We start from the raw sequence: 15,837 nt of genomic DNA, 5'->3' as shown, positions 1-15,837 counted from the left end.
TCCGATCCAAGGGTTATTGACTGGGTCGCTGAGAAAAGAGCGCAGTCGAATCAGGGCTTGCTATTAGCCCTTTTCTGCGTGCTTAAATCCATCATTTTGAATTTTAGTACCCACTCAGAGGACTGGAAAGAGAGAAAGAGACCAGAGAAGAAGCCTGAGAAAAGAGTAAAGTAGAGAAAAAGAGGGGGTAAAGACAAGGCCCAGAATCACGGCGGGAGAGTGGTTCCATCCACCTCATCCATCATTTCATCCACTCACTCACTCACTCGCCTCTTTTCCCCCCCTCTTCCCTTTTTCCTTCCCTTCCCTTTTCTCTCTCTCCTCCTCTCTTCTTCTGACCTTTACTTTCCTTCCCCATTCCTCCCTGGGGGACTCCGATTTATTTCCTGCACCATTCCTTTTTGATCATTTTTTTTCCCATTCTTCCAGTCCCAGATCTGTGTATCCTGGATTCTTTCCTTCATACTTTTATTTCTTCTTAACCCTTATTTTTATTCACATCTCGCCCGTGGCGCGTCCTGGTTGTCCGCCCCGATCTTCCCTGTACCATTATCCGTGGTGCTACCGTGCTGCTGCAGTATCTCTTCGCCCCCTTGAGTCTAGCAGCCCACCTTCCATTTCCCGAGCACCACCACTCATTCCATCCGCCCTATTTATTATTTTTCTCTGCTGTGCAAGGAAAAAAGCAAAAAAAAAAAAAAAAGGAATTAAAGAAAGAAGAGAAAGAAGAAATTAGAGGAAGTTCTGCCTTCATTTAGACACGGATTTCCTCTCCGCTGCGACAACTCGGTTCTTGTTTGACAGCTCATCCACTGTATCTGATAACGGACATTCCGGTGATCGATCTTCCATTCCTTCTCTTACTCCACCCCGCGATCGGCCATCAGCATTCTTTCCTTATACCGTCAAAGGCGTCAGTCTCTCGCGAACGAGGAGACGGTTACGGAAAACCCTAAGATAGCAAAAAGCAATATTGCTTGTACAACTATCGACGTTTCCCGGCCAGCTGCATATCTGCCATTATATCTGAGCCCGACTGCCTAGTTTGCACCTCCCAGCACTTATCGTCAATTGCGTTCTCGACTACACCTTAATTTCCCGAATATTGTCACCATGGCTTTGGCTAGAGCGTTCACCAAGCGCAGCAAGCGCCCCGAGGTCTCGGCCCCGATGCCATACCGGGAACCACATAAGCACGCTGGTCCGATCAATCGAGACAAGATTTCGGCTCCCGTGGAGTTGTTGTCGACGACGAACATGCTGGCTTACAATGCGCCCGACATCCACTCGGCAACTTCGTCTTCTACCTCGTCATTGCAGTCGCCCGACGACTCGGAAATGTCTTTCACACAACGCAGTTTTGGGTCACCTCTGACTACACCCGATGAGTCGCCCATCGAGCCAAACCCATTGCCTTCCTATTTCCCGAAGCGATCTGCCACCATCACGAGCCACCCTCGCTCCTCGACATCGACCAATTCCTCTACGGATGCGCCACTGGTTCCCAAACGGGCGCTCTCCCACACAAAGCGGACCCACCAAGAGCTTGCTCGCCAGCGTTCCTTGTCCCGCCTATCCCCGCCTCCATTGAACTCGTTGCGCAATGCATCTGCTGCACGTCAGACGCAGGATAGCTACAAGGCCGAGCCCCATCCCTTTAGCAAGGAACTCGAGCAAGTGAACGAGGTGGTCGAGGAGTTCGGTGGCACCCGTATACTCGACGACGAGGAGTTGATTCTACGAGATAAGGGATTAATGAAGTTCACCGCAGATGACTATCTCGTGGAGATCGAGGCCCTTTATGGCAGCGTGTTTGATGATTATCTTGGTCCGATAGGTACGGGGGCATGGCTTTGAATCATGACCCTGTTCGCTGTTTTACTTTCTCTACCATCTTTTCTTTACTTTTTTTTGACTTTCGAGGGATTCCGCCTGGAGGGCTCTGGATAGGAACTGGATATTTCCTTCCCTCGCCAGGATTGACTTGTGCCATGACCCACTCATATTCACTCTTTAATGTCTTGTGATCTAATTAGTCGGTTTCATCCTTTTTGAATTAGCTAGATACCACTGGGAGGAGCTTGATCTATCATCCCCAGATTTGCTTTTTTTTTTTCTTTCTACTGGTTGCACAATGGTGGTTCCATGTTGCGTGGATCGAATTATTCGCTTTGCTGACTGGCTATGTGACGGACTGACATGTCTAACGAGGTTCTCGGATCTGTATACTTCTTCCTTAGCGTCGTTTTGAATGCGAAAGACACTTGCCAGAATTGCTTTTTATTGGATTTATCTTGTAACAATGGAACGATACATCAGACAGTTCTGCATCTCATGCATGTGCATACATTTGCGTACAGTATCTCTCTTCCTTGATCCACCTGGTGGACTTCGAAGATATGTATAACCCGATCGGGTAAGGCTGTTGCGCGCTGGTCACGCGCTGGTCACGAGCTGGCAGCCTGAGGCTCCACATCCGCCCCACACCCAAAAAATTTCACTGTCGAGTTTCTGCTTCTCCGCTTCGTCTGCTTTCTTCCTAGTTCTTACTCCAGACGGGCTCCCCTTCAACTGCTGGTCTGTCTCCCCCTCACACACTCGTGCATCGCAGTGTTCTCAGGGTGCGTGTGCTGGACAGTCCGATGAAGGTATCTTTCGCCTTCCTTACTCCCAAGCGCGCTTGTTATCTGTAGCAACAGCAGGTGGATCATCTCTCGACTTGCAACTGGTCGGGTCGTGTGCTCTGCTTACAAGATCTGTTCCCATCTCTTAATATCCCACTCCTCGCGTGTGATACTGTGAGAGTGCAACTCATGATTGGATCTGGGGTCCTGTTTCAAGCACTCCCCAGCCATTTCATTATTATAGAACCGTCGATCCTGGCATGGTCGTCCTTGCCACCGCCTCCCGCACCGCAACGATCGCACCCAGGCCGACGACCAATTCATCCAAGATGCTAGTTACATCATCACCTGTGTCCATTCTAAAAACGCCTAAGAGCACCCCATCCACGACTGGGATTAAGCACAGGATGATGATGGGGGACGACTACAGCGATCTCTCCCTGTCCCCGTCGTCCTCGTCCGACGCGGAAACCAGCCCGAGTCCTCGGAAGCGGACGCGAGTGAAGTTTGATAAGGAGGTTTTAATGGTGCCATATAAAGAGGAACCTGAGCCGGAACGGAAGCCAGAGAAGAGCGCAGCCGTCGTCCGCGAGGAGGTGCGCAGGGCCATCCAACGGCATGTCTCTGGCACTGACAGCGAGGCGTACGACCGCATCAAGGAGACTTTTGCGGTGGACCCGCGGCGCCGGGATGAGGACAACATGTTTGCCTACGATGTACCTACACATACGTCCTTGAGACATCATCTCCTGGGTCTTTTGTCAAATGTTGCGTCCTTGGATCGCAGTTGCAACGGACTGGTCCAAGCTGTGCTGAATAGTGTATGGCTGGGCCGGGACGAGTCGTACATCAAGTTGTATATACGCTTTCTCGGTAACCTTGCCGCTGCCCAGGGCAGCTATCTGGGGGCTGTGCTCAAAATGCTGGTCAACTTTCTGGGAGAGCTTCCCAAGGACACGGGGAAAATCCCTGGTTACCCGTCTGTGCATGTGCCGGTGCTTTACTCCCGCGTGCACTTGGCTTTGCGCCATGTTATGCAGTTGATTCCGTCTGGTAGTGGAACGCTGTCGCCTCTTTTGTCTGCTCAATTTCCGTTTGCTTCTGATTCGGCCAAGGCCAACATTGCGTATACGCGGAACCTCATCCGAGTGATCAGCTATGCCCCGGAGCTTCAGGGCGATATCCTTTCCCTGATTACGGAAAAGCTTGTCAAGATTGATGTTCACATTCAGGTGGACCTGGAGGACATCGAGGATGAAGTCGGTGAGGATGTCCTGCAGGGAGTCTCTCCGGAATCAGTCATGATCGAGGAAGATGATTCGGAAGACGACGATGACAACGACTCCGTCCTTAGCGACGATTCGGTAGACGATGAATCCAAGCGAATCAAGGCCATTCGGGACAACATCCTCAAGCTGGATGGCATGATCGACACCATGTTCGAATACTATGCGCCTCCATTCACGCTAGGCTCCCTGGACGACAAGGAAAATGCCTTCGATCTTCTGATGAGCCATTTCCAGAACATTATCCTCCCCACATACCGCTCGCGCCACTCCCAGTTCCTCCTCTTCCACTTCTCCCAGTCATCTCCCATCCTTGTGGACCGCTTTGCCGCGATGTGCACCGAGCTTATCTTCAACAAGACGCAGCCAGCCATCATGCGTCAATCGGCTGCTGCTTATCTCGCCAGCTTCGTTGCTCGCGGAGCTCATATCTCTGGCGAGGTTGTCCGGGATGTGTTCGATCTGCTGGGCACGTATCTGAACAGCCTCCGTCTGGATTATGAAGCCACCTGCCGGGGCCCCGACCTCCGCCGCTATGGCCCCTTCTACTCCACGGCTCAGGCCCTGCTCTACATCTTCTGCTTCCGCTGGCGAGACCTGACCACCGCTGCGCTGGAGGGCGACACCCCAGACCAAGTTGACGAGCTTGAGCCGGAGGACATTATGTTCCCGCCCTCCGTCAAGGAAGTTCTGCACCAGGCCATCCACTCCAAGCTGAACCCGCTGAAGGTGTGCTCGCCCGCGATCGTGTCCCAGTTCGCGCGGATGTCGCAGCACTTCAACCTGATGTACGTGTTCAGCATCCTGGAGACAAACAAGCGACTGCGCGTGTCCTCATACCGCAGCATCGGCGCCATGGCCGATCCGCGCTTCAGCCAGGTCGAGCGGGAGATTCGCGCCGGCGACGATCTCGGCTACCAACTAGACGCCTACTTCCCCTTTGACCCCTACCAGCTCCCGCGCAGCCGACGCTGGGTGGAGAACGACTACGTCCACTGGCGCGGAATCCCAGGTCTAGATGAAGACGACGACTCGGACAGCGAAGCGGACGATAACGAGTCGGATGAAGACCTCAGCGATGGGACCGAAACGGATGACGAATTGTGATGCGTCAAGACCTTTCAAAAGAACAACCCAAAAGTGCTTCTTTATTTCTCTCTCTCTCTCTCTCTCTGTCTCTCGTTCCATTGGCGAGCACAATACCCCCAATCTGTTTGCGATTATGCCATCTCAGCAGGTTTCTATGTTCCTCTGAAAAGAAGAAAAGTTCTCTTGATATCTAGTTTTTGTTATTTTATGGGTGGGAATTTAGCGCGGCGTACGGAGATTGATTCGATTCGATTTGATTTATACACGCATGCATACATCGCATATGCCTGCTTGTTATCTGCCTGTCTACGTTGCCAGGTCTGCTATAGTGAGACTGGCTCCGGGATGGTTTTATAATGATGGACGATGGACGATGATGGATGGAATGGATGGAATGGACAGATGGTATGATGACATCTGCAGGGTAGAAGAGAATGAACAATCAACAGATTCAAAAAATTAAAACTCCTGGACGCATGTAAACATGGAAGACCAGTGATAGTAAGTAGTTGTTATTACATGTTTCGACCGATCAAAATGATTATTAGGTCAAGTAAGTACCTGTTTAAGCTAAGAGTGTCAACATCGAAGTCCATGCCCATGGATGTCCAAATCCAGCTCAACTTACTTGATCTACCTCGGCACATTGAAATGATATACTGATCATTATGTAAAAGAGAACGAGGAGGGAGTTTCCCGTTTCTACATGTGAAGATGTTGGTACCGGGATGATTTGGAAATTACAACTAAGTAATTCTAGTAGTACTTAGTATGGAGAAGGAGCTTTTAATACAGTAGGAAGGATTAGTACTACTATTGGTAGAGAATGTTTGGTTGGAAAGACCGTTGGCTGTTACCCGCCAATTATTTCTTTAAACGATGATGCAAGTCAATCGCTTATGCATGCAGTAACTTCGGTAGTAATCAATGATCGTCGTCTAGTGTACATGTAGATGTGCGTGTGTGTAGTAAGGATGATGTAACGATTCTAATGATGATCGAAACCCAAGGTAACGCCAATGACTCCAAAGAGTTATAAAAATAGGATGTATAAAAAAAAGGGATAGTTTATACAGACCAGGATGTCAAGAGGGAAAAAGAAAAACGCAATGAGTTATATGTACCGCCCATCCTTTGAGGTAAGAGGATGGGTTTACGCACCAAAGATATGCTTCATATCAGCACAGGCATCGCGGTAGAGAATATCAACTTTATCCTGATCGCGGAACGGATTGGGCGATTTATCCCACGCGTGGGGCGCCTTTTCGATCATCATGGCGCGGACATGTTTGTTGATATTCTGCAGACGTCGCACAAATACCTGGCCCTCCTTGAGAAGCATATCCCATTCGCAGATATAGAAGAAGATATCGTGCGGCAGGGCATCGGCGAGGATCTCATCCGTGGCGTGCACGGGCGACGCATAGGGCGAGACCCGCTCCTCGCGCGTAGGCAAGTAGGACTCATCGAAGAGGTCGGTGAAGAAGGCTGGGAGGGTCTTACTGGGCATGAGGCTCATGGCGCGACGATGGTCACGCGACTCTTCGAAGTCGAGGATTGGGTACCAGCAGAAGAGGGCAACGATATTGAGTTCGCTGGTGGAGGCGGCGGATACTAGTTGCTGGGTGGAGTCGTATGGGCCCAAATTGGGCGGACTGCTGCGAGGTTCGAGGGCGTCTTGTTGGTCGCGTTGCTGCTGTTGTTGCTGCTCACTTAGGATACTGCGCAGGCGGAGGGGTACGGTGATGGCGAGGTTACCACCAGCGGAGAAGCCGGACAGGGCGATGCGCGAGACGTCCAATCCCAGCTCGACGGCGTGGGCAGCGAGATACTGCAGGGCGAGGACGCCGTCGTCAACGGCGGCGGGAAACGGATGTTCGGGAGCACGACGGTATCCGACGCTGACCAGCACGGCACCGACTTCTCCGAGCACACACTGCGCCCAGCGACTGTCATCCGTGGGGCATCCTAGCGTGAAGCCTCCTCCGTGGAAATTGACCACGACGGGCAGACGGCGACCTTCTTTGCGAGTGATGGGGTAGTTGGGTGGCGTGTAGAAGCAGAGACGGATCTGACCTGAACCGGTGGGAATAGTGCGAACAAAGGCAGGCCGCGGAGGTCGCGGAGGAGTGACATCGTGCAGGAACATGCCAATGCGCATTAGAAAGCGCCAGGCAATGGCTTGGACATAGAGCCACCAGCGGGAAGACGGCATGGTGAAATGGCCATATAGCGGAGAGAAGCGTTCCAAAAAGGCAAGTAAGTTGTGAAAAGAAGGTTACGAGAGATCCGAGGCAGGAACAGATGGGGAAGAGGGAGAGAGTGTGTGAGAATGCAAAGAGGTTAACTCCGAAGGAGCGCCCGGAAGGTCGGAGGCAACACAGACCTGACCTGACCTTCCGTTCAAGAATAGTAATCAGTTGATTGGAATGGAAGGCGATTAATTTACGTTTGCAGAGGGATTAAGGGCCGTCTGATCCACGGAAAGCACCTGCCGAGGCAGACGAAGATCCAAAGTAAGAAGAAGCCAAGAGATGATGGTTGGGATGACACAGAAAGGTAGTCATGCAGTTCATGCAAGAAGTTGACAAGAAAAAAGAAGGGAAATTAGAATTGGGAATGAGAACAGCTCTAGTAGTTGGCAAAAAAAGAGTCTTGGACCACATCATCGGTCCTTCATTCCTGAACTGGACCCTGTTTCCACTCTGTAGTAATCTTTTTATTACATAGTATTTTTTAATTGATATCCAGGGTTTTGCATCATCACAGGCATGACATCACTGCCTCGGGATCGACCCGCCAGCCTTTATTTGCTCCCTCGTATTTCTTCTTTTACTTTGCACGCTTATGCTGTTAATAATTCGATTACTTCTCTCACATTCTGGCCAACTCTTGGGTTTGTAAGGCCCCTGCTAAGCTCTCCTACTAACCTTAATTGTCTTGGAAAACCCTGGGCCCAACCCAACTCTTCCTTCTACTTATAAGCGCTGACGGTACCCTCTCTCTCCCCCTCCATCCTCCTCCCCTCCTCTCATCTCCTCCCGTCATTGACGGTCATTCTTCCTCATCTTTACCCCTTCAATCCTATTTATCACATCACATGGGAGTTGACTCCCATCCTCCCGCTCCCATTATGTCTATCAAACGTGCGCTCTCCAAGATTGTACCCAACAAGTCGTCGCCCGACGATGAGTCGAGTCACAGTACCCCGGCCTCGGCTGCATCCATGTCTCCCCGCCGCAGCATTCTCAGCAACTTCCTGCGCGATCGCGACTATGCCTCTTCCTCTGATGACGGCTCAGATGACTCTTCGTCGCCTGGCAGCATCAGCAAGAATCAGCAGAAACGCCTGGCACGTAAACAGCGCAAAGAGAAGTCCCGTCTGAGCGAGGAGCGTCATTCTGACGAATCCGATTCGCGCCGGAAGGAGGAAGTCGCTAATGCCACCCGCGAGGAGACCTCGGAGATGAAGGCTCGCTATGGCGAATTGCCGCTGATACAGTCCCGGACACGCCCTCGTGAGGTCCGTACCAATCTAGATGCCATCTCCGAGTCCTTGGTGGGCCAGCAGGTCTGTTTTACAGCTCGTCTACACATCATCCGTCGCATGAGTGCCAAGCTGGTCTTCCTCGTGTTCCGCCAGCAGCTGCTCACCTTCCAGGGTGTTCTGCATGAGGAGGCAGGCGTCAAGTCCATCGCCATGATTCACTGGGCCGAGCATCTGCGTTTGGGTTCCATTGTCCGTGTGCGGGGAACCATCCAGAAGCCTCAGGTGCCGATCTTGGGCTGTACCATTCACGACGTCGAGATCTCCATCGACGAGCTGCACCAGGTCGTGCGTCGCGAGGAGCCCGTCCCATTCAGTATCTATGAGGCAGAGATTCAAACGGCCGAAGAGGAGCGCATCGAAGGCCGCCGCAGTCACATCCCCGATCGCGTTCGTCTCACCAATCGTCTACTCGACTTGCGCACCCCGACCTCTCAGTCCATCTTCCGCATTCAATCCGCCATCTGCAACCTCTTCCGATTCGCTCTCGATGAGCAAGGCTTCATGGAGATCCACACGCCTAAGCTGCAAGGCTCTGCGACCGAGTCAGGCGCCAGTGTCTTCCACGTGCAGTACTTCGGGCGAGATGCTTTCCTGGCGCAGAGTCCACAACTAGCCAAGCAGATGGCTATCGCCGCCGATTTTGGTCGTGTATACGAGATTGGCGCTGTGTTCCGAGCGGAGAACTCCAATACCCATCGCCATCTGACTGAGTATACTGGGTTGGATATCGAGATGGCCATCGAGGAGCACTACCATGAAATGTTGGAAGTGCTGGATGCCGTGATCAAGTCCATTCTTCAAGGTGTGTATGGTCGTTACCGCCGCGAGGTGGAGACTGTGAAGCACCAATTCCCGTCAGAAGATGTTGTGTGGCTGGAGAAGACCCCCATCCTGCGCTTCTCGGACGGTATCAAGATGCTGAATGACTCTGGCTGGCGCGACGAGGACGGCAACCCGCTGCCAGAGGATGAGGACCTCCACACTCGCGATGAGATTCGCCTGGGTGAGTTGGTCAAGGAGAAGTTTGGCACCGACTACTACATCCTTGATAAATTCCCTGCCAGCGCACGCCCCTTTTATACCATGCCCGACCCCGAGGATGACCGATTCACCAACTCGTTCGACATCTTCATTCGCGGTCAGGAGATCGTCTCTGGTGGCCAACGTATTCACGACCCCCACATGCTCGAGGAGAACATGCGTCGCTCTGGCATTGACCCCGATACCATGGAAGACTATATGGAGGGCTTCCGCTGGGGTGCGCCACCCCACGCTGGAGCAGGTGTTGGTCTGGAGCGTCTGCTGATGCTGCTTCTGAAACTGGGCAATATCCGCCTAGCATCCCTCTTCCCTCGCGACCCCCGCAGCTTTCCAGCCAAGCCGGTGGCGGCACAACTGCGGCACCCAGAGTCATCGACTATTGATCCTCCGTGGGCGCGCGACAGGAAGGGTGCCATCGCACAGGATACGAGTCAGCTCCAGCCGCTCGAGCATCTCATTGCCAATTACGGCGATGCTACCTCCACTTCCTGGGGCGATGAGCGCTTCAAGATCTGGCGTGACATGGGCACGGGTGCCGCTATCTCCTACGTGCCCAGCAGCAGCAACTACGTGATCATTCCAGGCAACCCCTTGTGCGATCCCAAGCAGTACCGCCAAGTGATCACACAGTTCCTGCAGTGGTTGCGGCGCGAGACAAAGTACAAGCCCGTCTGGCTGCTCTGTTCCGCCGAAGTCGAGACCATCCTGGGCGAGCGCATGGGCTGGCGAACTCTGTCCTGCATTGCCGAGGAGCGCGTAAACCCAGCCCGCAACATGGCAGCTTCGGACGGCGAAATCGCTCGCAAGATCCGACACGCCGAAAGCGAGGGCGTCAAGATTGTGACCGTGAACAGAGGCGAGATGGTCTCCGACGAGGTCCGCCAGAAGATCGACCAGCGCGTCCAGGACTGGCTCAACAACCGCAAGGGTACACAGGTACACTTGTCCGAGATCCGCCCCTGGCGCGATCCCGAGCACCGCTGGTACTTCTATGCCGTCGACAAGGAGGGCACCATCTGCGCCTTTGTCGCCCTGGCCACGCTCGCCCCCGTCCACGGCATGCAGATCAAATACAGCTTCGACTTCCCGGGCTCCCCTAACGGCGTTATCGAACACATCGTCACCCACGCTATTCAAACAGCCGCCGCCGCTGGCGTCAAGTCCTTCACATTCGGCGCCGGCGCCATGTCCTCGCTGACCCCCGGCCATAACCTCCGCGGCGCGCGCATCAAGATGCTCCAGCACACCTACGACACCATGGCCAAGCAGTTCCATCTGGTGCGCAAGAGTGAGTTCCGGGCTAAGCTTGGCGCCGAGGACGACCCGCTCTATATTGCTTATCCGCCGCACGGCCTGGGCAGTAAGGGTATGCGTGCGGTGCTGCATTTCTTTGAAGATTGATCAATCTACCTGCGAAATTAAACATCCTCTCTACTCTATTTACTAATCTTGGAATGAGATCATGGCGTGTTTGTTATGGTGATCTGACTACAGGTAGATCTATGTGGCTTTTGGATGTATTTCGTTCATGTTATGTCATGTCTTTGTGCTTTATTTGCTTGGGATGGATGGTTCGCATTAGATATTCCCCCTATTGTTTTTGTTGTCTTGGTTGTGGAGCGATGGATATGACTGTATGTTTTAGGGCTACTTTTGTTCTGTGTTTCCTCTCGTTTTTGGATGTGCTTTCATACAAAGACGGTAAGATAGACGCAGCGCCTGTGTAATGAAGCCATGTTGTATGTATGTATTGATGTCTCGATGAAAGAAAGAATGTCATATTAATTCGTCACTAAATATTGGTAAAATCATAATATGTAAACAGTAATCATACAAGTGCCGAAAGTACCTAGTATACTAATATGCAAATATCATCCACAGTAATCATGCACGCATGTATATACCTGTCCAAGGAAAGATTCATAAATCACCGCACCTTCTTCCCTTCTCTCACCCCATCTACTACTACCTCCCCATCCCCATCCACATCCTCATCTCCCTCCTCCTTCTCCCTCTCCTCAGCCATATCATCTACCACTCTCCCCAACTCCCCAACCACCCACTTCCCAACCAAAACAGCCACTACAGCCACAATCACCCCGTAGCACGCCGTCGGCACCAACGACCTCGGAAACACATTCCCCAGAAACGGATCCAGAATCACATCCACCGCCACGGGCGGCACATGTGTCATCAGCTCCTTATCCGTGGTATAGTAGTCTGCCGCGGCGCGGATACGCAGGAACAGGACGGAGTCCGTGATGGGCTCGTTGCTGTCGAGGGGGGTTTCGGGGTTGAAGTTGGTGGTGGTTGTGTCGTCGAGGTCGAGGTTGAGTTCGGAGTTTGGAGTGCTGGCGAGGCGCAGCGAGGAGTAGTTTGTTATGGAGGAGAGGAGGAAGGTGTCTGAGAGGGCGTGCGGGAGGGTGTATGTTGTTAGGGTGAAGGAGGTTGGTTGCTTTTTTCATAGAGTTAGTATAGACTAGGTATGAGGGTCGATGGGTGGGTTTGGGTTTCGCTGGGGGTAGGGTGGAAGGGTCACGTACAGTTGCTAGCCAGCATATGCGTACTTCATAGCGCCGACCAGGTGTGAGGTTTTGGAGGAAGAACCAGGATTCAGTCCCTGGTGAGGACTGGGTTGGGAAGGATGCGTTGAGGTGTGTGCGGAGGATGGGGTGGGAGGGGGAGAGGCGCGCGAGACCTAGGTCGTCGATTGGGGGATGCGGGGTTGGAATTGTGGTAGGGGGAGGGGCGAGGAAGATGGTCTTTTCGACATTGGCAGTTGCGAGGGTTGTGAAGAGGAGAAAAGCGAGGAGGAGGTAAGGGATAGAGGAGGGGACATGGCGGGGGAGGAGGGGAAGGGTGAGAGGCATTGTTGGTTGGTTATGGTTGATGAGGGGGTGTTTCGTGGTGTGTAGTATTGTTTTATATGGTCATTGTTGGAGTTAGAGTGGGATGAAAGCTGTAATGGGCCTGTGGTGTTGCGTTAGAGGACTGCTATCGTGTGAGAAGTGTAGGATGGGGATAGGTACTTTGTCTGAAGCTTTGCTGGAGATCTAGATCGGAGCTGCGGTGGAAGGTGGAAGATGGAATATCCTTGATGTTTGATTTCAGGGATATTCGTGTTTGATATGGGCGTATAGGTTTAAGAGTCAGAAGGTGTAGGACGAGGATAAGTGATCAATTGAGAGAAGAAAACATGGCAATTGCAATGGTAATGGTGGTGAGCAATCCATGGACTGCGATGATCCGGCTGATGTTCGGCGATCTTTCGTCATGCCGTCACTGCTCTCCACGTGACCAGATCTTAACCGGAACAGGGTGCTGACTCAGCTGTTGACCGCCAGGTGGGCAGCAGCCAATCAGAAGGCTCATAGCCCAACGCGACCCAACGGACGGATCAACCACGGCGGCATCGTTGGGTTGACAGCGCATGAAAGACCACAACAAATCGAGTCGACCGATTCTCGTCCTGCTCCTCCATTGTCACTAACCAAACAGTTCCCCAGGGTTCGTGGCCTCTCCCTCCCTCCCCCCCGTTTTTACTAATTTCCCACCTGTTCCCTTTCCCTTGAATCTTCCTTCCCTCCCTCTTCATCCAATTCACCATCTCCAATTAACCCCCTTTCGTGCCCTGTGTTGTGGTGGCTCGTTAGGTTACTAACTTTACCCCTGAAACCCCCGTACAGATCGCCCTTGGGTATTTTAATTTTTCCCTCTGTCCACATTCCACGCCCACTCCGTGTCCCTCCATCAATCACTATCTGAAACTTATCAATTCGACTCGCCAAAATGAGAGAAGTTATTTCTTTGAACGGTGTGTGCCCAATCCCTCCCTCGCCGCCACTTGATTTTTCGCGTGGTCACTAATGTTTGTGTTTCCCCCCTCACAGTTGGTCAGGCTGGTTGCCAGATCGCCAACTCCTGCTGGGAGGTATGTTTAAACAGGGGAATCGACCCCTCCTTTCCTGAAACAATATTTTGAAGTCAACAACATGAGCATATGCCATGAATTATGGGGATAAACAGTGGACTAACGATGTTGTTCAGCTCTACTGCCTTGAGCACGGTATCCAGGTATGTGAAAACAAACGCCTAGGCACGCCTTTTTCGAGCGTTGCCACTCCATATCGATGAGCAATCCCACTGACCTTTGCTTGCTGATGCCAGGCCGACGGTTACTTGACCGAGGAGCGCAAGAAGGATGACCCCGACCATGGATTCAGCACCTTCTTCTCCGAGACTGGTACGTTTCCATAGCTCTCCCCACTCAGTGCATCCTGCTCTCCTTTCGCCTGCAGCCCACCCTAACAAATTATGGTGTATAGGTCAGGGCAAGTACGTTCCTCGCACCATCTACTGCGACCTTGAGCCCAATGTTGTCGATGAGGTCCGCACCGGTACCTACCGCAGTCTTTTCCACCCCGAGAACATGATCACCGGCAAGGAGGATGCCTCGAACAACTATGCCCGTGGTCACTACACCGTCGGCAAGGAGATGATCGACCAGGTCCTCGACAAGGTCCGCCGTGTTGCCGACAACTGCGCCGGTCTCCAGGGTTTCCTGGTCTTCCACTCCTTCGGTGGTGGTACCGGTTCCGGTTTTGGTGCTCTCCTGATGGAGCGTCTGTCCGTTGACTACGGCAAGAAGTCCAAGCTGGAATTCTGCGTCTACCCTGCTCCTCAGAACGCCACCTCCGTTGTTGAGCCCTACAACTCTATCCTCACCACCCACACCACCCTTGAGCACTCCGACTGCAGTTTCATGGTTGACAACGAGGCCATCTACGACATCTGCCGCCGCAACCTCGGTATTGAACGCCCCAGCTACGAGAACCTCAACCGCCTGATTGCCCAGGTTGTCTCTTCCATCACCGCTTCTCTCCGTTTCGACGGTTCCCTCAACGTCGATCTCAACGAGTTCCAGACCAACCTGGTCCCCTACCCCCGTATCCACTTCCCTCTGGTGGCCTACGCCCCCGTCATCTCCGCGGACAAGGCTTCCCACGAGTCCAACTCCGTCAGCGAGATCACCATGAGCTGCTTTGAGCCCAACAACCAGATGGTTAAGTGTGATCCCCGCAACGGCAAGTACATGGCCACTTGCCTGCTGTACCGTGGTGATGTCGTCCCCAAGGAGACCCACGCTGCCGTCGCCACGCTCAAGACCAAGCGCACCATCCAGTTCGTCGACTGGTGCCCTACTGGTTTCAAGATCGGTATCTGCTACCAGCCTCCCCAGCAGGTTCCCAACGGCGACCTTGCCAACCTCAAGCGCGCTGTGTAAGTTCTCCATCTGATATGCTTCTTTTCAAGGGAGTAGAAAAGCTAACGGAAAACCAATTCTAGCTGCATGCTGTCCAACACCACCGCCATCTCCGAGGCCTGGTCCGCTCTCGACCACAAATTCGACCTCATGTACTCCAAGCGTGCTTTCGTCCACTGGTACGTTGGTGAGGGTATGGAGGAGGGTGAATTCTCCGAGGCCCGTGAGGACCTGGCTGCCCTCGAGCGCGATTACGAGGAGGTTGCCAGCGACTCCCTGGAGGAGGAGGTTGAGGCCGAGTACTAGATCTGACCGAATTTTGGGCGGGAGTCCCGCGAAGGGTCCGGCCGGGCCGTCCGGGTGGAAGCCGTGGCTGGCCCTGAAGCAATGTGAATTGATCCGTTGGGGCAAGGCGTTGGCCAAGGTTGTATACCCAAATGAGCAGCGGGACTCTGGCTGCATGCAAATAGGAAGGAGAAGCTTGGCTCCGTAGTACAGACTATGTTTTCTTTTTGTCTGAGTATATTTTCTAATATCCCTTGAAGCAGCGCTGAAATTTACTCGCTCGTTCGAAACACATGTGCAGGATTTTTGGGCACCTAAGAGAATTGTAATCTACATTTTGCAAGTTTCGAGCGAATTGATGATCGTCCCTGTAGTGGTAAAATGAGAAGAAACTGACGATGAGCGAGGATATAAGGCTGTTACTAGTACTCTCCCGTGGTTCGTATTGCATGGCGAAAGGGGAGAGTGAATGGGGGTAGAATAGGAGGGACGGCTTTTGAGATGGGAAAGTAAACTCTATGAGATCCTACTCTAAATTACGCCACATCCAGAAAAGGAGGAACAGCTTCCGCCGAGGTGCATACATCAGTCGGATTCGTGCCGACCGGGTGAGCCTCCAGGGAGTAAGTAATCCATGGACCCTGGAGGGTGGAGAGAGACTGGGAAATGAACTGGACTGACGTCGGTAGTACTTGAGTG

The 15,837-nt window shown here is 52.7% G+C and overlaps 6 protein-coding genes across 6 annotated transcripts; 4 read left to right on the top strand and 2 right to left on the bottom strand.

Moving 5' to 3' along the window:
* The first annotated feature begins 925 nt into the window (after positions 1 to 925).
* Positions 926 to 2,028, top strand: BO79DRAFT_76910 (uncharacterized protein). Its single transcript, XM_025689718.1, has one exon. The coding sequence runs from the start codon at positions 1,114 to 1,116 to the stop codon at positions 1,855 to 1,857; it is 744 nt and encodes a 247-aa protein (XP_025542476.1). The 5' UTR covers positions 926 to 1,113; the 3' UTR covers positions 1,858 to 2,028.
* A 515-nt stretch (positions 2,029 to 2,543) lies between these two features.
* BO79DRAFT_207919 (rDNA-binding RNA polymerase I transcriptional factor) lies at positions 2,544 to 5,432 on the top strand. Its single transcript, XM_025682276.1, has one exon. It carries the CDS (start codon positions 2,885 to 2,887, stop codon positions 5,015 to 5,017), a length of 2,133 nt encoding a protein of 710 aa, XP_025542475.1. The 5' UTR covers positions 2,544 to 2,884; the 3' UTR covers positions 5,018 to 5,432.
* A 473-nt stretch (positions 5,433 to 5,905) lies between these two features.
* BO79DRAFT_207918 (lipase) lies at positions 5,906 to 7,302 on the bottom strand. The gene has a single exon (XM_025682275.1). The coding sequence runs from the start codon at positions 7,212 to 7,214 to the stop codon at positions 6,153 to 6,155; it is 1,062 nt and encodes a 353-aa protein (XP_025542474.1). The 5' UTR covers positions 7,215 to 7,302; the 3' UTR covers positions 5,906 to 6,152.
* Positions 7,303 to 7,791: 489 nt separating this feature from the next.
* Positions 7,792 to 11,387, top strand: erdS (aspartyl-tRNA synthetase, cytoplasmic). The gene has a single exon (XM_025682274.1). The coding sequence runs from the start codon at positions 8,100 to 8,102 to the stop codon at positions 10,989 to 10,991; it is 2,892 nt and encodes a 963-aa protein (XP_025542473.1). The 5' UTR covers positions 7,792 to 8,099; the 3' UTR covers positions 10,992 to 11,387.
* A 130-nt stretch (positions 11,388 to 11,517) lies between these two features.
* Positions 11,518 to 12,460, bottom strand: BO79DRAFT_243900 (uncharacterized protein; the record flags this gene model as incomplete). Its single annotated transcript, XM_025685325.1, has 2 exons — positions 11,518 to 12,045; positions 12,134 to 12,460. 2 exons carry the CDS (start codon positions 12,458 to 12,460, stop codon positions 11,518 to 11,520), a joined length of 855 nt encoding a protein of 284 aa, XP_025542472.1.
* Positions 12,461 to 13,093: 633 nt separating this feature from the next.
* On the top strand, positions 13,094 to 15,606 carry BO79DRAFT_190671 (tubulin alpha chain). The gene is made up of 6 exons (XM_025680758.1): positions 13,094 to 13,404; positions 13,481 to 13,521; positions 13,638 to 13,664; positions 13,758 to 13,833; positions 13,916 to 14,870; positions 14,937 to 15,606. The coding sequence occupies exons 1-6, from the start codon at positions 13,380 to 13,382 to the stop codon at positions 15,157 to 15,159; spliced, it is 1,347 nt and encodes a 448-aa protein (XP_025542471.1). The 5' UTR covers positions 13,094 to 13,379; the 3' UTR covers positions 15,160 to 15,606.
* The last annotated feature ends 231 nt before the right edge of the window (positions 15,607 to 15,837 follow it).

This window comes from Aspergillus costaricaensis (assembly GCF_003184835.1).
Source record: "Aspergillus costaricaensis CBS 115574 unplaced genomic scaffold BO79scaffold_7, whole genome shotgun sequence".
Classification (NCBI taxonomy): domain Eukaryota; kingdom Fungi; phylum Ascomycota; class Eurotiomycetes; order Eurotiales; family Aspergillaceae; genus Aspergillus; species Aspergillus costaricensis.
Note: the sequence above shows the minus strand (reverse complement) of the source record. Positions and strands in the feature narration are given on the sequence as shown.